Consider the following 20,402-nt stretch of genomic DNA (forward strand, 5'->3'; position numbering starts at 1 on the left):
GTCACTGGGAAAGGACACCGCAAGATTGAACCCAAAGCTAAGCACTTCTCCCATTGCAAGAAAGATCAATCTAGTAGGCCAAACCAAACTGATAATTCGAAGAGACTTGCAAAGATAACCAATCATGCATAAAAGAATTCAGATAAGATTCAAATATTATTCATAGATAGACTTGATCATAAACCCACAATTCATCGATCTCAACAAACACATCGCAAAAAGAAGATTACATCGAATAGATCTCCACAAGAGAGGGGGAGAACATTGTATTGAGATCCAAAAAGAGAGAAGAAGCTAGCTAGCTACTAACTATGGACCCGTAGGTCTGAGGTGAACTACTCACACTTCATCGGAGGGGCTATGGTGTTGATGTAGAAGCCCTCCGTGATCGATGCCCCCTCCGGCAGAGCTTCGGAACAGCCCCAAGATGGGATCTCATGGATATAGAAAGTTGCGGTGGTGGAATTAGGGTTTTTGCTCCGTTTCTGATCGTTTGGGGATACGTAGCTATATATAGGAGGAAGAAGTACGTTGGTGGAGCAACAGGGGGCCCACAAGGGTGGAGGGCGCGCCTGGGGGGGGGGGAGGGGTAGGCGCGCCCCCTACCTCGTGGCCTCCTGTTTCCTTTCTTGACGTAGGGTCCAAGTCTCCCGGGTCTTGTTCGTTGAGAAAATCACGTTCCCGAAGGTTTCATTCCGTTTGGACTCCGTTTGATATTCCTTTTCTTCGAAACCCTAAAACACGCAAAAACCAGCAATTCTGGGCTGGGCCTCCAGTTAATAGGTTAGTCCCAAAAATAATATAAAAGTGGATAAAAAAGCCCAATAATGTCCAAAACAGTAGATAATATAGCATGGAGCAATCAAAAATTATAGATACGTTGGAGACGTATCACCGTGTCGCTAACTCGGCTTCCCGACGTGCCCTAGCGCGATCCACTACATTCTGAGCATTGCTACCGCCACCTATTGGATTACGGCCACGGGGCGGATTACGATTCCGCGCGCTGCTTGAGACGACCGGTTCATTGATATGCCTGCTGTAGCTCCAGCTTGGGCGGGGAGTAGAATGAATTCTTTCACGGCTATATGAATAAGCCTGCTGCTGAGGCAAGGCCGTCTGAAGGAGCTCCCTAGCCCGTCGTGTTTCAACCGCTACTGGGGACTCGCCATCAATCGGGAGAGCTGCCAATCGTGAAGCGGCGGCAACGATGTTATCCAACGGGTTAAAGTAATGTCCCGGAGGTGTTGAGACGTGTCGTGACGGGACATCATTCTGCCGAGGCTGAGGCGGCGGATCCATCGTGCGTGGCTGAACCGGTGCTCTGGCCCCAGGTACCTCCGCCCGATTTACCACGGGTTGGTTGCTGGTGCCTGCTCCTGGCGTGTTAAAAAGATTCCTTGCCTCAAAGACCGGCGGAAGGTGCGACCGGTATCTTTTCCTCATGAAGCCATGTGACGCACTCTGATCCAGCATGAGCCGGTAAGCCCGAGCCTCTAACTCGGCCCGCTCTATAGCCATCCTGGTGTTCTCTGCTGCCAGGTCCGCTTTATCTTGAGTTATCTGATCTTCACCTTTGCAATCTCTGCGTTGTGCTGATCCCGGTTTGCCGCGTCCACCTCTGCCGCCAGCAATGTTGCTAAAGCGTCGAACAAATCAGACAAAACCTGAGCCGGAGGCGGCGCTGAGCCCCCTGCTCCTGCTGGTGTTGCTGCTGCTGAACCGGAGATCATCGCCGCGGCAGTAGAAGAGTGTTGTGCTGATTGTGTACCGTCCATGAAGACCGCAACCCGACTCGGCGGATCAATGGGGTCCGGAATACTGTCGCCATCGGAACCTTCACTAACCCGGCCATCCTGCAGCTGATACAGTGACTCGGTCTCTCCGGTTGAAGACTCGTCATCAGAATAGACAACGGCTTCGCCGCCAGATGCCGATCTATCCTCATATTCCGCTCCATGGATGACACCTACGAAGGCACGCTTTACGGCGGGCTGAACCTGGGCGGATTTTGCACGCTGAGCCGTCTCGATGATGTCGGTGCAGATGTCCGGCTCAGGGCCTGGTTCGCCGATCTTGCCGATGAAGACGTGAATTCCACCAAAGGGGACCCGGTACCCATACTCGATTGAGCCGGCCTCGGGACCCCATCTTGCATCGTCGATGTAGAGCTTGCCGCGATGACTATTAGTCATCCGGCCCACATCGTATCCCTTGAGTCCTTCGAAGCTGCCCTTCAAAAGCTCGAAACCATCGTGCGATAGCCCCACGGTGGGCGCCAACTGTCGTGGTTTTGTCACGACAGATGTCCTCGTGAAAGGATTTAGTCGTGGAGCCATCACTGCGGGATAGCTTAAAGGGGTTTAAAGCGGACAAGGGATGCGAGAGTTTATACTGGTTCAGCCTCTTATGATGAAGGTAAAGCCTACTCCAGTTATGATGGAATTGCCAGGGTTTCGATGAACAGGGAGCGAATCCGCTTTGGCTGGCTCTCGAGTTGTTGTGTGTTCTTCCTAAACCGCCGCCGGGTTATATACATAGGTCGACGCCCGTCGGTTTACAGAGTCCCGAGGCCGGATCATCAACGTGTCCAGCACGGCATCTATTCCTTCTATCTTACAATACAAGTTACATAATAATGTCGGTTTATGTCTACAAGCCTTAACCCGCCTTTGGGCCTTGGGCCTTCATGAAGCGCCACCATCCTTTGTTTTCCTGGGCTTCAAATAATAATCATCATAGAGATAACCCGGTCTCTCCTGGCCGGTTTATATCCAGTAGTAATATCCCCAATACCTTGCATGCACGGCAATTGCGAAACACAACCTTGACCATCTGTTGAAGTAACTTGAGAAGCCGTCGTTTTGGATGACGGCACGTGCGGCGTTCCTGTTTCCTGGAATAACAACTGTTTTGGAACGTGTCTGGACTGTGCAGCCATGGCTGAAGCTACAAGATTAGCGCACACACACTCTCACTTATGGGCCAAAGCAGGGGCCAAGGGTTTAGCCACCATCATACCGTAGGAGGGGCTAGTTCTAGATGGGGCTGAGCACACCCAACCTCCATCATGCTCGTGCTAGGCCTGGCGCCGATCGTTGAGCACGCTTAAGCCTAGCACCCAGTATCTCCCCATTCTGTACAAAAATTATTCTTCCTATCAATCAATGATACGCAAGCTTTGCGTATTCGCGAAAAAAAATTAGCGCACACTAACTCCTAGTTCAACGCTGAATGTGCATGCGTGCTGGGATAAAAAGTCCGCAGCTTCCATGGAGAGCTCGGTTGGTTCCACCGCTTCGTCCAGACTGCAATCAATCAACATGCGAGGGACTTTACTTTTGACAGATAGTTCCCATCGATAATACAGAACATAATATTGTCTCATTCTGTGATGCTGATTACTGCATGATTTACTTTCTTTTTGCGAAATATTGCATGCTTTACTTGATCGCCAGAGAACTGACTAGGACCAACACTTTCTATTACCTGTCCTTATCCAAAACGACAAACTTGTACATGATGACCGTAGGTAATTCACTAGTAGCATATTCTGTGGTGCACTATGCCCACAAATTCCACCCCGCAGAAAGGAAAGAAAGGTGATGATGAAAAATAGATAAAGCACCAGTGGCAATGCAGCCCTGTTGACAAGCGAGATTCCATGGATCCGTGGTCAGTTGTGTTGAGCGCGGACAAAGTTGTTCAAGGCCTGTACAAGCACAATTGAAGCTAATGGCCGACGCATGTTGGAGTCAAAGAAAAGTTCTATGGTGTACGACAGATCATGGTGGACGTCCGAGCTAGGGAGGAATGGGGTGGATCGGCCGAAGGAGCATGGCGATCGTCCGGGCAGAGGCAACGGACGAGGACGACCAGAGATGCGGAGCAATATCAGAAATTGTGTTTATACTAAGCCAAAGGAAAATGACTATAATGCCCATCTAATCAACGGTGGACCTGGTTTAATACTACTTCCTCCTACGAGTAGTAAAATGTACCGTAAAAAGACTCTAAAAAAAGGATCAAAACTTCTCCAGCCACTAAATTGGGTCGATTTGCTTTGAAGATACATAAGAAAAATCCGAAGTATCTTCTTTGTGATGATAATGGCAAAAAAAGAAAACCAAGTTGGCACATCTGTCTTTCTTTCTTTCTTTCCCTTATGTTGTCCATTAGAGGCTTCTTGACTTTTTCTCTTCCCTACTTTGGATTTGCTTTTTATGCGTAATGTATAAATTATATTGTTGCTATCCTATGAATCAGTTCTGTTAAAACCTTAGATTCATACTAGAGCCACGATGATTCAGACTCAAGCTAAACAAAAGGCAAGGGTTCTTCGAATAAGAATCACTTGATAATCATTTATTTAATCAGTGTAATGACTCGACAAAATCAAGAGAGAAAACAGTTGTCCTTTGGGCAAACAAAATTGGAAGGAAGAAAATTCTTTTTAATTTTTATTTCAGAACTACTTGGATTTTTCAGTTTGTTTGCGAGGTCTTAATAATGAGTATGAATCATAGTTCCATTTTTAATCCACAACATCTATTTCGTGTTCCAGCTACTAAAATTAATAATTTCAGACGAATTAGAATCATCTTCATAGAGATAGCATGCCTTTCTGTGTATTATCAATAGGACCAGTTCTAGCCAGTCACATACTCATATTTGATGAGTCTAAATTTATGATGTTTTTACAATTTGTTTTGCACCTACGTAGTAGGCTTTGCCGGATTTTACCGTGTTTGCGCATTTCTTTTTTCCTGTTTTCACTAGGATGTTGTTTTCGGATGTGTTTGGGAGTAAAAGTCAAAAACTCCCGGTGGATTCCTCGCTTGCACCTTTTCGAACATAATTGATGCATTCCAAAATAACTTTGATTCTAACATCTGTTCCCTTGGCCATGAACCTCATTTTCTTTTTGGGTCGACTTAACTTAATTCTTCTACTTATTCTTTTCTTCTTCTATTTTGGATCGAAGAATAAGAATAATATTCATTGAAATATTTAAAAAAAATTAGTAATAAAAATAGAGAAATAATTAAAGAATACAATCCATGTCAAATTAGCAAAGATTTTGCATTTTTTTTCTTTTTTTTGAAAAGGGGGACTCCCCGGCCTCTACATCAGAACGATGCATACGACCACATTTATAGATAAATAAAAAGGTTCAACAAGGTCTTATAGTCTGAAAACAAAATAACGACAGACTCACAAAGAGCCACAACGCCAAAAACAATAGACCCAAAAGCCACAACCGGCTGGCATAACAAAGATAGGTAAACTAATCGCCTATCCTATTACATGACCGCCATCCAAACCGGTTCAAGATATCCCGCGCTACCATCTCCCAACAGACAGATCCAGTAACCAAACGCTCCCTGGCCTTCGTCGGAGTGAGTAACGACCACATACGGATCAGCGCAGTAGCCCGGAATAAAACCTGCAAAAAATGAATATTTTTTTGTTCTGTTAAAAGCCAAATCATTTCTGCATTTCCAAATTGCCCACAACAAGCACATACTCTTACGCGAATGTGTCTAGCTGTTTCGGACTCTATCCCAACAAGCCACGTTCCAAATAACGTACTGACCGAATTTAGAGGAGTAATGTTAAAGGCAATATGCACCGTGTGCCACAAAACTCTCGCCAATGGGCAGTTAAAGAAGAGGTGCTTGATAGTTTCACCCCGACCACGAAAACTACACCTAGTAGATCATGTCCAGTTGCGCTTAACCAAATTATCCTTTGTTAAAATGACTTGCTTATGTACAAACCACATAAACACTTTAATTTTCAAAGGAACTTTAACTTTCCAAACATCTTTGGAACTAGGAATAGCACTAGAGTTAATGACATCGATATACATCGACTTAACTGTGAACTCTCCAGACCCAGTAAGCATCCAATCACAACTAATCGGGCTGATGAGATAGCTGAACCTCCATCAGTCTACTCATCAAATGAAGCCATGCTTCCCACTGGTCGCCAACAAGCGCCCTCCTAAACTTAATATTAAGGGGAATGGACTGCATAATCGTTGCAACAAGAGCATCACGTCGTTGAACAATACGATACAGGGACGGATACTGAAGCGCCAACGACGTTTCACCAAGCCAAGTATCCTCCCAGAAGCGAGTGGTGTTGCCATTACCGACTATAAACTTTGTTCTATTAAAGAAGGCAGCTTTGACTCTCATAAGCTCCTTCCAAAATGGCGAGTCAGTCGGTCTCACTGTCGCCTGGGATAAAGTCTTGGACTGCAGATACTTACTACGGAGAATCTGCGCCCACATGGCCTCAGTGTCAACTGATAACTTATACAACCACTTACTGAGAAGACATCTGTTCTTGACTTCAAGATTCTCAATACCAAGGCCCCCCTGGTCCTTTGGTCGACAGATGATATCCCATTTGGCGAGTCGGTATTTTCTTTTTGGTTCATCACTCTGCCAGAAGAATCGGGATCGATAGAAGTCCAGCCTTTTCCTAACACCAAATGGGACTTCGAAGAAAGATAAGAGAAACATAGGCATGCTCGTGAGAATCGAATTAATAAGAATCAATCGGCCTCCATATGACATGAGTTTGCCCTTCCAGCAACTCAGTTTCTTCTCAAACCGATCCTCGATGCACTTCCATTCTCTGTTTGTCAGCTTACAATAGTGAATGGGTATACCTAAGTACGTGAAAGGTAATTCCCTCAATTCGCATCCAAACAATTTCCTATAAGCCTCTTGTTCCTCATTGGCTCTACCAAACAGAACAACTCACTTTTATAAAACTTAATCTTTAATCCGGTCAATTGTTCAAATAAGCATAAAACCAGCTTCATATTTCTCGCTTTTGCCAAGTCGTGCTCCATAAAGATGATTGTATCATCAGCGTACTGCAGGATGGACACACCACCATCAACTAGATGAGGCACCAAGCCACCCACCTGACCGGCCTCCTTTGTCCTACCTATCAGAATTGCCAACATGTCAACCACAATGTTGAACAGAATAGGAGACATTGGATCACCTTGCCTCAGGCACTTGTGTGTCTGGAAATAATGACCTATGTCGTCATTCACTTTAATTCCAACAATCCCTTTTTGCGTGAAAGATTCTACCTGGCGTCGCCAAGCTTCATCAAAACCCTTCATGCGTAAGGCCTGTTGAAGGAAAGGTCATTTGACTTTATCATACGCTTTCTCGAAATCCACCTTGAAAACAACTCCATCTAGTTTTTTCGTGTGAATCTCATGGAGCGTTTCATGAAGGACCACAACCCCTTCGAGGATGTTCCTGTCCGGCATGAAAGTAGTTTGGGTAGGCTGCAGCACAACATGCGCAATCTGTGTGAGCCTATTAGTCCCGACCTTGGTAAATTTTTTGAAACTAATATTAAGAAGACAGATGGGCCTGAATTGCTCAATTCTCACAGCCTCTGTTTTCTTAGGAAGCAGGGTTATCGTTCCAAAATTCAGTTGAAAAAGCTGAAGTTGTCTAGAGAATAAATCATGGAACAACGGCAGCAGATCCCCTTTAATAATATGCCAGCACTTCTTATAAAACTCAGTCGGGAATCCATCCGGACCGGGAGCCTTATTATTTTTCATCTGCGATATGGCCTCAAAACACCTCTTTCTCAGAAAAAGGAGCAGCTAAAATATCATTCTCAACAACAGTAAGTTGAGGAACATCCTCAATTCTGGACTCATCCAGAGAAACACAGTTATCCTCTGGAGGCCCAAACAACTGCTTGTAATACTCAGTAATGTATAATTTTAGGTTCTCCTGACCTAGAATCGTTCCTTCATCTTGTTCAAGCTAAAATATTCTATTCTTTCTGTGTTTGCCATTAGCAATCATGTGGAAGAATTGAGTGTCCGCGTCCTCATGTGGAAGAATTGAGTGTTCGCGTCCCCATGGACTACTCGTCGGACCTTGGCCCGCAACGCCCACTTTAATTCTTCTTCACGAAGAAGCTCTTTCAGCCTCATCTTCGCGTCAAGCTTGGCATGAAGCTCTGAGGCTGACAGAATCGTGGTTTCTGCTTTTACATCTAGGGACTGAATAAGGGTAAGGAGCCGTTCCTTTTCGACCTTATAAATTCCGCTAAGATGCTTAGCCCACCCACGTAGGAAACTTCTCAAGTGCCTAATCTTATTCTGCCAACGCTCAAGTGCAGTCCTACCTCCTGCATCCTTAGCCCACTCTCTGGCTACGAGATCAAAGAAGCCTTCTCTTTCAAACCAAGCAAGCTCGAACGAAAATGAGTTTTTGTTTCCCAAGTGGGTGGCCTCACCAGAGTCAAAAAATAAAGGCGTGTGGTCAGAAATATCACGAGAAAGTGCTTAAACTGTTACAAAGGGAAATTTCTGTTCCCATTCGACACTAGCCAGTACTTGATCCAACTTTTTAAACATCAGATTTGGCATCGCGTTAGCCCAGGTGAACTTTCTTCCCGAAAGCTCTATCTCTCTCAGATCCAAACTTTTAATGATAGTATTAAATATAAACGACCATCTACCGTCAAAGTTATCATTGTTCTTCTCATCACGCCTTCTAATGATGTTAAAATTACCCCCCACCAGGATTGGAAGCTGCTCAGAACCACAAATCCTAACCAGATCAGCCAAGAAATCAGGTTTGAGTTCGGGCTGTGCGGCACCATATACCGCCACCAGAGCCTAATTAAACTCATCAGCCTTCGACCACACCCTAAACTTAACAGCAAAATCTCCCATGATCACACTTCGGACTTCGAGCGAATCACATCTAACTCCAAGTAAGATCCCACCCGATCTTCCTCACGGTGGCAGACAATGCCAGTCAAAATCAATACCTCCCGATAAAGTATTGAGAAATTGTGGCAAAAAATTATCTCTACCAGTTTCCAACAATGCGATAAAGTCCAACCTCGATAGATTTTGCATGGAAATACTTTTATTTAATTAGCCAGCCCCGCATTTCATTTAATCCATTACAGGAGTCAAGGCAGTGTGCGAGGGATATTCCTTTTGAGAAAATTCCTTATTTGACACTATCTTAAAATCTGCTTCCTTATTTGACACTGAAAAAAAATTCTTCCCTATTTGACACAAGTTCTAAATTTTATTCCTTATATGACATTTCCGTTTATTTTGAGCCTAAATGACATCTGAAAAGACTCTTTTGCCCCTCATGTGGTATGTGTGTGGGGGGCAATAGCGCACACACGCATCACGAGTGCGAGGGCAGGAGCACACACGCAGCAACACATACACATGCACCAACACACACGCAACAACACGCACGCGCACACACACGCAACAACACGCACGCGCGCACACACACACGCACACACACGCATCAACACACATGCACGCGCACGCACGCACGCAGCAACACACACGCACGCAGCACACACACATATACACACACGCAGGCAGCACATAGGCACGCAACAGCACACACACGCGCGCGCACGTACACACGCAGCGGCGCACATGCACACACACATGCAGCAGCAACACACATGTGCGCTCGCACCCACACACGCAACAACACATGCGCGCGCACACACATACCACATGACAGGCAAAATCGTCTTTTCAAGTGTCATTTAGGCTCAAAATGGACGGAAGTGTCGTATAGGGAATAAAATTTAGGACTAGTGTCAAATAGGGAAGAAAAACTTTTCCAGTGTCAAATAAGGAACCAGATTTTAAGACAGTGTCAAATAAGAAATTTTCTCTATTACTTTTGATAGGTAGCTCCGATCGAAAATAGTACAAAACATGATATTTCGTCATTCGGCGATGCTGATTAGTGCATGCCTTACTTGATCGTCAGAGAAGTGACTAGGACCAACACCATCTTTTAACTGCCCTTATCCAAAACGACAAACTTTTACACGACCGTAGGTAATTCACTAGCATATTCTGTGGTGCACTATGTCCACAAATTCCACCGGCCTGCAGAAAGAAAAGGAAAGTGAATGAAGAAGAGAAATAGATAAAGCACCAGTGCCAATGCTGCCCTCTTGAGAAGCGAGATTCCATGGAGTCGTGGTGCAGCAGTAAACCCAACATGTCTCGCCCCGTTGTGGCCAAGAATCATCTGCGTACGCGACCCTGCTGCTGCGTACGCTAGACCGAGAGAGACGCCCATCGAACACCGTTCTCCCTCAGTGTACTGGATCCACGTCCAGTCACTGTCCGGAATAATACCCCCGCGCCAATCAAGTGCATCTCGCCGTACTGCCTTCGGTTGCTCTACAGTCATCTCGGATGACAACATCTCAAGCACACACGGCCATGAATCCACCGCGACGACGACGTGTCGACGTTCCACCGGAGAGCGTCGAGGTCGAGGGTCGACTGGCCAAATTTAATCTATGGAGTGATTCCAATTGTGCATGTCCCGGCGGCTGACCTGTGTCTCCCTCTGTTATGGGATGCAAGAATGAGAACCTCCCTACAGCGCTCAGGTGTTCCGAGACTGTCGCAGATGCAAAGCGGAAGGGCAGATGCACCGCCTGCTGTTCCGGCGATCTTCCCGGCGAGTTCCTGATCATGATGAATGAGAGAGCATCTCATGCCTCGGAGCATCTTCAAAAATATCCATTTAGAGTACAAGGTTCCAGCCTCTTGTTTTTGGGTAAAAAACATGTTATCCTGAATAGACGGGGGTTGAGATGCATGGATGTTCTCGGGTCGGGTGGCGGCAGCACATGTTGCAGAAGGGCTGCTTTGCTCAATACAAGAGGGCCAGATCCATGATCCATCCACTGCCGCATTATGCCATCATCATCAACTTGTGCCTCCCTTTTGGTACCTGGAGATGGTGGCACCATAATTCAACTGAACATCGCCGGCGGCCGGTAGGAATGGCTGTGCTGATCTGTACCGGCTCTTTCCCAAGACCGGTCGCTGTCGAGATGACGAACCGAGCTACGAGCTGCGAGTGACAGCAACTCCTCCGTCGCCCACAAGCTTCGCCGATAGCCCGGTGCATGGTGGCCGAGCTCCATGGAACTGAGTATTTTTTTTTCTATGAAAATATATTTTTTATATTTTAAAAAATGAAAAAAAATATACACATAAGTACATATGTGTAGTATAGATGTATGAGATTTCATGAACGTATATATGTTCATATGTGTTGTACACAAAAAAGACAAATACCTAGATAAAAATATGATTTTTCTTTGTTGTATCTGGGCCAGATTTTTATCTTTTTATTATGTAGTCTGCAAATAAACGTATCAATTAATGAAACTTTACACATACTTAGAGAACATGGCTGATCTCGGTGCACCAGCCCTGGTAGGTCACACAGCCCTTGTGCTCAACTGCTCTGCACCAGCACCACTGCCGAGGAAAAGCCCTTTTCCCTAACCTGAAAAAAGAAGAGGAGCATTATCCATGGCATTTGTCAGGTCCCTTTCACTGCTGCTAGTGACACCAGCACTTGCGGGGAGCAGGAATAAACAATGCAAAAAAGCAGGACCAAATCTTTATGGAGCAGCTCTAGGATCACCTGCCAGAAGAAAAAATGATGCTGCAATTAGATTAACAGATGATGCTTCATGCATCAGGAGCATGTAAGAGGAGGAGTAGCAGAACAAGATTTCATGCAAATCTGCTGTCACCAACAAGAAAAGGAATAAGTAACACTGGGCTTAGTGCAGGCCACCATCAAGTGACTCCTACTTTAATCCAACATAATGATCTGGGAAAATATCATTTGGCATTTCTTATCATCGTGGGGGATGATCTTTGCCAATACTTATAAATTACTTTATGGAATGCTCCAACTTAGAATTTACTGCAGGAATCCGAGATACATGAATCTCTGGTGTTTTCTCTTAGTGACAAATCTATAAAGATACTGCAGTTATTATTACCAAATTCTTGCTTTTGCTGTTGGGCCCATGACTAGATGTCAACTGGTACGAAACCTTCACATATATATGGGATGATGCGAAGAATGTGGCGACACACTATCTAGAATAAGAACTTTACAAGCTTATAATGATATCAATGCAACCAAAGTCATTGCATAAAAGTTCATGGCCGTGTTATCCACCACATTTTTTTACTAAGATAAGAAACAGACCATTACAGACAGACAAAAGGTTGTGCAAGTACTTGGTGACTATTTTCGCCAAGATAAGAAGAAGCATTTGACGACAAGACGAGGACAGTGGGATAAGGCAATCATTTTTGGGGGACAATGCATAATTCTTTTGAGCCGAAATTATTACAATAAGTTCGACATCAAAAAGATGACAACTTTAATCCACAAAATATCTAGGCAATTCATACATCGGTGCCTCACATCATCACAAAATCGAAGTTGCTCATAGGTAGTAGACGGTGAGTTGCTATGGGTAAGAACCTCCATTAGAATTATACATACACGCGTGACACAATATCACTTCATTCTCATACAGTTAATGAAGACTCTAAAGTTTGAGTAAGCTATGTGATCTTGCTGATGGGCTGGCCTCGCTATCTAAAAAAGAGCTATGTTTCTGTCTCCGAATAGTAATGTAAGTTGAGAAGACAAACAACTATATCTATTGCATTTATGATGTATGAAGGGAATAACATTTACAAGAAAATCTGATATGATTTAACAGAACTTTACTAAGCTAAAAATTACCTTCCTACTGTAAAACAATTGGTTAGTTACTGATACAACAAATATCACTGCAGACACTCTTTTTTTTTTGGAAGTTCATTGGTTTAGATATGCCACCACCCAGTTCTTGTGGAGTTTTGTCCGCGAGGCTCTGGGCCTGAGTGGCTGGCCTCAGACATTGGCGATTTCCTAAATGCCTAATCTCACAGTACCGGTAGGAGGAGGCGCCTCTTCTGGTTGGTGTTCGTGATGATATATTGGACCCTATGTACTACGCATGATAAGATGGTTATCAAGACAGCCTTCTTGCAGCGTGCTCCCGACTCTATGTTTAAATTCTTGGCATTTTTGCAGTAGTAGCACCCACTATGTAGGCTGCAGGACAGGGACCATCTAGGAGACATGTTGGATGGTCTTCGGATAGTCAGCTGACAGCATGTTGCATCTCTTCCGTTGTTACCCCAGTAAGCCAAATCTTTTCTTGCACTCACAATTGGATCTCTTGTTGTTTGGGTGCGAACATTGCTTTATCTATAAAGCGCGGCGAAATCCTCTTTTGAGAGACACGTAGGAAACCCTGCCTGCTGCAAGGCACTCACAGCACTCTCCGCGAATGAATCTGCTGTCATCTGCAATGCATCATGATACTCGGGGTTATTGTACAGTATCTGAAAATAATCCAATTAACATTATAGTCCATAATCCCTATCATGTATTGTTTTATGACAATTAACCGAGCCATGACATCTATGCTTCACAAGCCAAGGGGGAAACCTCTGCATTGACATTTAAAGCCCAATGGAAAAGTATGTGGATTCCCATGGCCAGAAATACACTGAGAAGTCTAAAAAAGCCCTCCACTGTTAATTAGTAAAATGTTAATGTTGTTCTCACAAGCGTCCTTTCAAAATCTAGGCAAGTATATGATTTTACTAAAAAAGATTCAAAAGAGCTCCTTCGATCGCTCTGGGGTGCTAGTCCCATGCTAAGTGAAGGAATAGGAAAAAACATATGATTGGATCCTACAGGGTTTTGTTTGTATGATTGCATCATAGGAAAAATAAATGATTCTTTCGTAGAGGTTTGTGTGGATGCTAAAATTCCTATGGAATGTAGTACAAAAGAATCATAAGGAAAATTTTCTAAAGGATTGAATCCTATGAATCAAACAACAATATGGCAAAAATTCCTAAGGATTGCAAGCCACCAAAATTCCTAGGAAAATCCTTCGAATCAAAGGAGACCTAATAGTAGATAAAAAAAACAAGGATCTACACTACTTATATCGGGGTTTATTGATTACAATGGTGCATGTTGTTCACATAATCATTTGTGATGTTATTGTATAAGGAACACATTTGGAATTAAAGCACTGTTTTTATACAGAAAATACAACTTGTTCTTTAATATCAGATACACGTAATGTGATATGAAGCTATGCAATGGCACATAATTCAGGTACTTCTCTTACAGAGTAAAGCAAGGCAGAGATAACATGAGCATTTGAAATACTCCCTCCGTCCCAAAATAAGTGTCTCAACTTTGCACTAACTTTAATACAAAGTTGTACTGAAGTTGAGACTTTTGGGACAGAGGGAGTATTAGATAGAAGGCCATTTTTTTTTCACTCTAAATATGAGCACTGAAAGGATTGAAATTTTTATTATGAATGTTTTCTACACCACGCACTTAACTGCATGGCATTTTGCGTATGAATGTATGATCACAAAATCAGACAATCATGAAGTAAACAAAGCTGAGACAGAGATATTGCTAAACATGAATTTAGAATTGTTCAAGAGTAAGCTTACCGCAATTATAGGTACTCTCTTCCCTTTCTTGTCTCTCTTGCGCACAATCATTTTGCGTCAATTGTTAAGAGTGAGCTTTCTTGCAGTGCCGTCGTGCTGCTGCTCTCATGGTCATGGCTCTCCTCGTCAGCGGCATTGCCTCGGAGGTCGGACCTGCGAGCTCACCTTGCAGCGTTGCAAATCCACTTTCTTCTCCTGCCCGTCGACGGCGCTCGCGCTCGCTGGCGCCACTGCGGCCGCGAGCTCCACCTCGGCAGCCCGGCTGGTGACTGGCTTGGCGAGGAACGTGGGCCGCTCGTCGCCGGCCATGATGACCACGTGCTCCTGGAAATCCAGGGCCGACTTGGACGCACCGGACGCCGAGTCCTTCTCCCCGTTGGCGTCACCCGCTGCCGGCCGGAGAGCTTCCAGTAGGTGCAGGCGAGGATGAGCAGCGCGAAGGCGATGATCCCCAGCATGGTCGCCGGCCCGCCAAAGAGGTACGGCGCCGGCGACTGCCACGGCCAGTGTGGTGCCACGTGCGCAGGCGCCGCCGTCGGTGCACCCGCGCGGTGGCTCACGGCCAAGAACTCGGTCCGCGTCTCATGGTTGTATTGGTGTGGAAGCGGTTAACATTTGAGAAAGCATAGGATGGCTGTATTCCTGTGGAAGCGTAGCAGAGGAGCTGCGCCTGGTCAGTTTTGCTTCTGCTTCGGTTATTGCTGTTTTCTCTTGTGTTGGGGCTTGTTTGTGTTGAGAGTGGTGGGAGGGAAATGGGATGTATTTATAGGAGAGAAGGTGGAGGGCAAACATCTACTCCCTTCGTTTCCTAAATATTCGTCTTTCTAGAAATTTCAACGAGTGACTACATACAAAGCAAAATGAGTGAATCTATACTCTAAAATATGTCTACATACACTCATATGTTGTAGTCATTTAAAATGTCTAGAAAGACAAATATTTGGGAACGAATGAAGTACAAAACAACACAGTATTGTCCACTTATTTATTTTAGTGGGGGTGGGAAGGGGGTTGATTTGTGGCCCCATGAATATCAAAAGTCCAAAGGCGGTTTTTTTTGTTTGGAGCTGTGAACACTATTCCTAGATATGTATTTCCAAAAGATACTCAAATGTCAAAAACCGTATCAATTACCAAATGACATGTTTTTTTTGGGGCGGGAAATTTCCAAATGACATGTTATTTTGGCATGGAGGTAGTCCCTCTAATCGCAAAAGAATGGTGTGAGTTTTTCCTCTCGATGATAAAAAGAGGTGCGATCAAAGGGAGAACTCCCCTATATATGCATGTTTATAGAGGAAGTGGTTAATTTAATGCACTCTGTGTTGCGGCCCAGCGAGATGGTTGTATCAGATGTATGCTTTATAATATAAAACGGAGAAAAACCCTTTATCGTCATTTAATCCACTCCGTGCAAGTGATGCTTGACTCTCCTTCCTGTAAATGCATCCTGCGATTTCACTCGAAACTGCTTCGTAGGATGCGGGTCAATATCGTATTTTGGTGACGCATCCGTTTAATTATAGGTTTATAACGTCTATTGACTACCTGAGTTCTTACTTTTATTTTGTTGGTAAAGAGGTAAGGGTGGCCCCTACAACATTTTTTAATAATAAGAATCCAAACTCAGCGTTTTGTGAGGCCTTGGACCCAAATTACTTGGTTGTACATCCACTCCATTAACCAAGTGAACTAGGCACATTTAGGGGATTATTACTTATTAGTTAGTTAAAAATTGATTAAACTCCAACCAGACCTTCTTGTCAACTTACATTCTTTATCCTAGTATCGCTTCATATATAATTTACTGTCTAGAATAATCAATTATGTATATTTTTCTATTGATTAAATTCGATCACTTCTCGAGTTCTTGGCCTAAAGCATGCAATCTCTTTGAGTTAGTGGCCTAATGGCCTATTTTACTCGGAAGGAACTGTCATGTGCAGTGAGTGTCGGCTTGCTTCATGCCGCCTTGTTTCTTGAACAGATTTTGGAATATATAAGGTAGACCCAGGCTTAACTTTTTATCAAAAAATTGTGCAGTTGCTGGGCCTACATACCTAGTGCCGTCCCGATGTTGCTTGACCCTGTTGCACTGCTTGTTTTCTGCAGGACAGCTGCATTCACAAAAGCAAAAGAATCTGAATTCCATCAATATTTATTCTTGTCTCCCGGCACAAGTCACTTTGGGTTTCATCGTGATCAATATTCATTCAGTATTTCTTTTCCAACTTAAAGGTGCTGTAAGTTTCCGAAAGATGGGGAATAATGGAGTGGAGTGTCGTCCGTTTCTTCAGAAGGGTGCAACTGAAGCAGAGCATGATGCTACGATCCACCATTTTTGAGGCTGCAAAGAGACCTTCGATTGGCAAAACTTCCAAGTCTCGCATAGATATCTCCATTAATTTTCGCTCAACCAATCACGCCAAGAATCTACACAGCCCAGCCTAAATCTAGGGGAGGAAGAAGGAGGAGGAAGAAAAGCAGCCCAAAAAAGGGAAAGCTGTAGCGAACAAAAGGCGGCTGCTTTTATTGCGAGCTTTCTTGCAGGGCCGTCGTGCTGCTGCTCTGGCTCGCCGCGTCTTGGTCATGGTGGTGGTGGTCGAGGCTCTGGCCCGCCGCGTCTGGGTCATGGACGTGGCTCCGGCTCGTCGCGTCGTGGTGATCACGGCTCGGGCTCGCCGAGTCAGCGCCGAGATGCGAGCTCGCCTCGCTGCCCTGCTCGTCCGCCTTCTTCTCTTGCCCCTCGCCGCCCGCGAGCGCGCTCGCTGCCGCGGCCGCGGTTGCGAGCTCCACCTCGGCAGCCCGGCTGGCGGCCGGCTTGGCGAGGAACGTGGGCCGCTCGTCGCCGGCCATGATGACCACCACGTGCTCCAGGAAATCCATGGCCGGCCTGGCCGCGCCCGACGCCGAGGCCTTCTCCCCGTCGGCGTCCCCCGTCGCCTGGCCGTCCCGGTCGCCGTCGAGGTACCCGGAGAGCTTCCAGTAGGAGCAGGCGAGGATGAGCAGCGCGAAGGCGATGAGCCCCAGCATGGCCGCCAGCCCGCCGAAGAGGTACGGCACCGGCGACTGCCACGGCGAGTGTGGCGCCACCGTCCCGTTGATCAGCCCGTGCGCCGGCGCCACCGTCGGCGCCCCCGCCAGGTGGCTCACGGCGAAGAACTCGGCTCCGGGCCTCATGGTTGTGTTGCTGTTTCACTTTCACGGCGTAGCAGAGGAGCTTCTTGCTGCTCTGTTCTCTCTGTTTTTCTCCTCCGCGTGCTTGTTGTTGTTTGAAGGGTGGTGTGGTGTCTGGTGCGGAAGGGTGAGAGGGAAATGGGGTGTATTTATAGGAGAGGAGGCCGGGGAGAAATATTCTTGCAAAACATAGGAGGATTGTCTATTTGTGATGCCAAGGAATATCATAAGACCAATGAGACATTTTCTGCTTGGAGTGTGTACCCTTTTGAAGCGAAACCGCGGGAAAATCTCCACTGCAATTTCTATAGCAAATAAAATATCTATAAGCAAAAATAGACGACATTATGATAAGTTAAGAAAAAGACACTAGCGATGATTAAGTGTGTTTCCTATTTTACCACCGGGCTAAGGTTTCTGTGTTAACTAGTTGGTGTGAGGAAATCAGTAAGGAGTTATATTGCTTGATTATGAAATATAAGTAATAAAAAATTCAAATCTTTTTTTGTATTAATACATAATTTTTTTCACAGATACAGTGAAACAATTTTATTTTAGAGCAAAAGATCATAGTTCTAAAATAAACAAAACAGTTTCGAAGGATCCATGTCAATGTCATATGGTGATGACAGGCTAGTTCATATTTGACAACCATCCATTAATTGGTGAAGTCGTCTACTTATTAGTTACCTAAAATTGAGTAAATCTCAGCTTGACATTTGGATCAACATCTGGCTATTGCTATCCTAATATCGCGTCCATATAAATCACGTAAATTTTCCTCTAGTTGTGCACTTTCAATACTCCAATTTTTGTCTAAGTGATGTTTTTAGCTGACTAAGATTTGTAAAAGTTTTCATAGTCAGGAATTAGTATATACTCCCTCCGTAAACTAATATAAGAGCGTTTAGATCATTATTTTAGTGTTCTAAACACTCTTATATTAATTTACAGAGGGAGTATGTTATAAATTACAAGGTATATTACGTAGGGATCAAGTAACTAGGCAAGATAGAACGTTGGGTGGACCAATCATTCATGCACTAGTCACTACAACTACATTAATTAGAACTGTAGAAGTTTCCTATGGAATGGGGTTGTGAATAGTTTGGCCTTGATTCTACACAACGTGTTAGTGAATAAATTCCATGTAATAAAAAAAGTTTAAGTGAAACCTTCTTAATTATGTACTAGTGCACATTTCCTTAATTAGTGAATAGTTTGGCCTTGTGTCTTTTTTCTTGGATGAGAGATAATTGGAATTAATATTTGATACAACTCTTGAGAAGCTTGTTCGAAGGGTTAAGAAAACTAAGTGATTGTGTGATACCGGTAGACGCGGATACACGGGAGGGAGAGACATCTAGGACTCTACAAGAATTATTGCTTTATGCACTTATTATAAGGAGACTCCAAACCAGAAAGAAGAAGGAAGTTAATGGTATGGTTTAGGCCGGACGTAAGCATCGTCCTCTTCTTTCTTTGGAGTAAATTAATGTAAAGTCAGAGATTTGTTAGTAGCAATAAAGGGGAGCATCTGGATGTGTCCTGATATTGATGGTAATATTAGTACTATCCTATTAGCCAAAACCATTGGCGAATATTTCTAGCTAGGTTAAATAGCAAGAGTATTACACATCATAGCCTCATTGCCAAACACATATGAATTTGTACCAGCACATTCGTAGGATCTTCCTTTCAACTTTAGAACCGGTAAAAAAAACTTGCACACAACAATCTGATCAAGATAGGTGGATTTATATGTGAAGAGCATCGGCGCAAAGTTTAGCTGAAATCAACATGTGGTACAAGTTGTTAATTACTACAACTAATTAACATGCCACGTCCTTATCCTTCAGCATCCAGTTAGCTAGCTAAATCCATCGCTTAGTGGACCTTTACCAGCACCAAATGAATGCGCATTACGTCTGCAAGCTTTAGTTAGCCTAGAGCTATGCTTGGCGTTACAGATTGTGAGTGCCCGGAGGGCCCGGCGCATGGCCAATAGAAGGTACTACTCCATAGACTATATCCAAGGAAACTACATCAGTTACTCTACTTGTTAGTGTCGTGCTCCTTTAAGCTTTGCTTTTTAACCAAAACATATTCCCTCATAACCAACTTTTTGGTAGAGAGTATCCATCTCTCATAAAGTATGTGACCTTAACACACATAGTGCATCAACTAATCAGAAAGGTGCCTAATGGAAACAAGATATATTTGAACGCTCATAGAAAGTTCTAGAAAAATCGTTCTCTTGCTCTACCTTGGTGTGAGCTTATCCACGCCAAAAGAATGATGGTCCCGGGCTAGTAGGTCAGTATTTTGTACTCCCTCCGTTTGAAATTACTTGTCGTAGAAATGGATGTATCTAGATGTATTTTAGTTCTAGATACATCCATATTCGAGACAAGTAATTCCGAACGGAGGGAGTACAATCGTGCATGATTGCAGAGGAGAAAAGAGGTGCAATATGTCTCGAGTGTGCACACACCAACCCAAATGTACATTCGCTAGCGCGCCATGGCGGCTGATCCAGGACAAAACAACAACATGGGTCACACACCACATGCGTTTGGGGGTTAGCTGAATAGGGATGCATGTCTTTTGTATGGATGCCAACTCAACATTATGATGTCTTGTGCGCAGTGAGCTCTTCCAGAACGGCTCCCGCGGCAGCCGCACACGTAGATTCGTGTCTGCCCTAGTGTGTACATATTTTGTTGCTAGAAGCAAGGATAAGTGTGGACTAGCAATTAATATCGATGGTGATCATGGCAATGATTCAGAGGAA

The 20,402-nt window shown here is 44.4% G+C and overlaps 1 protein-coding gene and 1 pseudogene across 1 annotated transcript; both read right to left on the minus strand.

The window, feature by feature from the left end:
• Positions 1-12,282: 12,282 nt before the first annotated feature.
• Positions 12,283-15,018, minus strand: LOC123153748 (protein GLUTAMINE DUMPER 2-like; annotated as a pseudogene).
• A 1,550-nt stretch (positions 15,019-16,568) lies between these two features.
• Positions 16,569-17,721, minus strand: LOC123154837 (protein GLUTAMINE DUMPER 1). The gene has a single exon (XM_044573465.1). It carries the CDS (start codon positions 17,609-17,611, stop codon positions 16,961-16,963), a length of 651 nt encoding a protein of 216 aa, XP_044429400.1. The 5' UTR covers positions 17,612-17,721; the 3' UTR covers positions 16,569-16,960.
• Positions 17,722-20,402: the final 2,681 nt, after the last annotated feature.

Source organism: Triticum aestivum, chromosome 7A, assembly GCF_018294505.1.
Source record: "Triticum aestivum cultivar Chinese Spring chromosome 7A, IWGSC CS RefSeq v2.1, whole genome shotgun sequence".
NCBI classification, from domain to species: Eukaryota; Viridiplantae; Streptophyta; class Magnoliopsida; order Poales; family Poaceae; genus Triticum; species Triticum aestivum.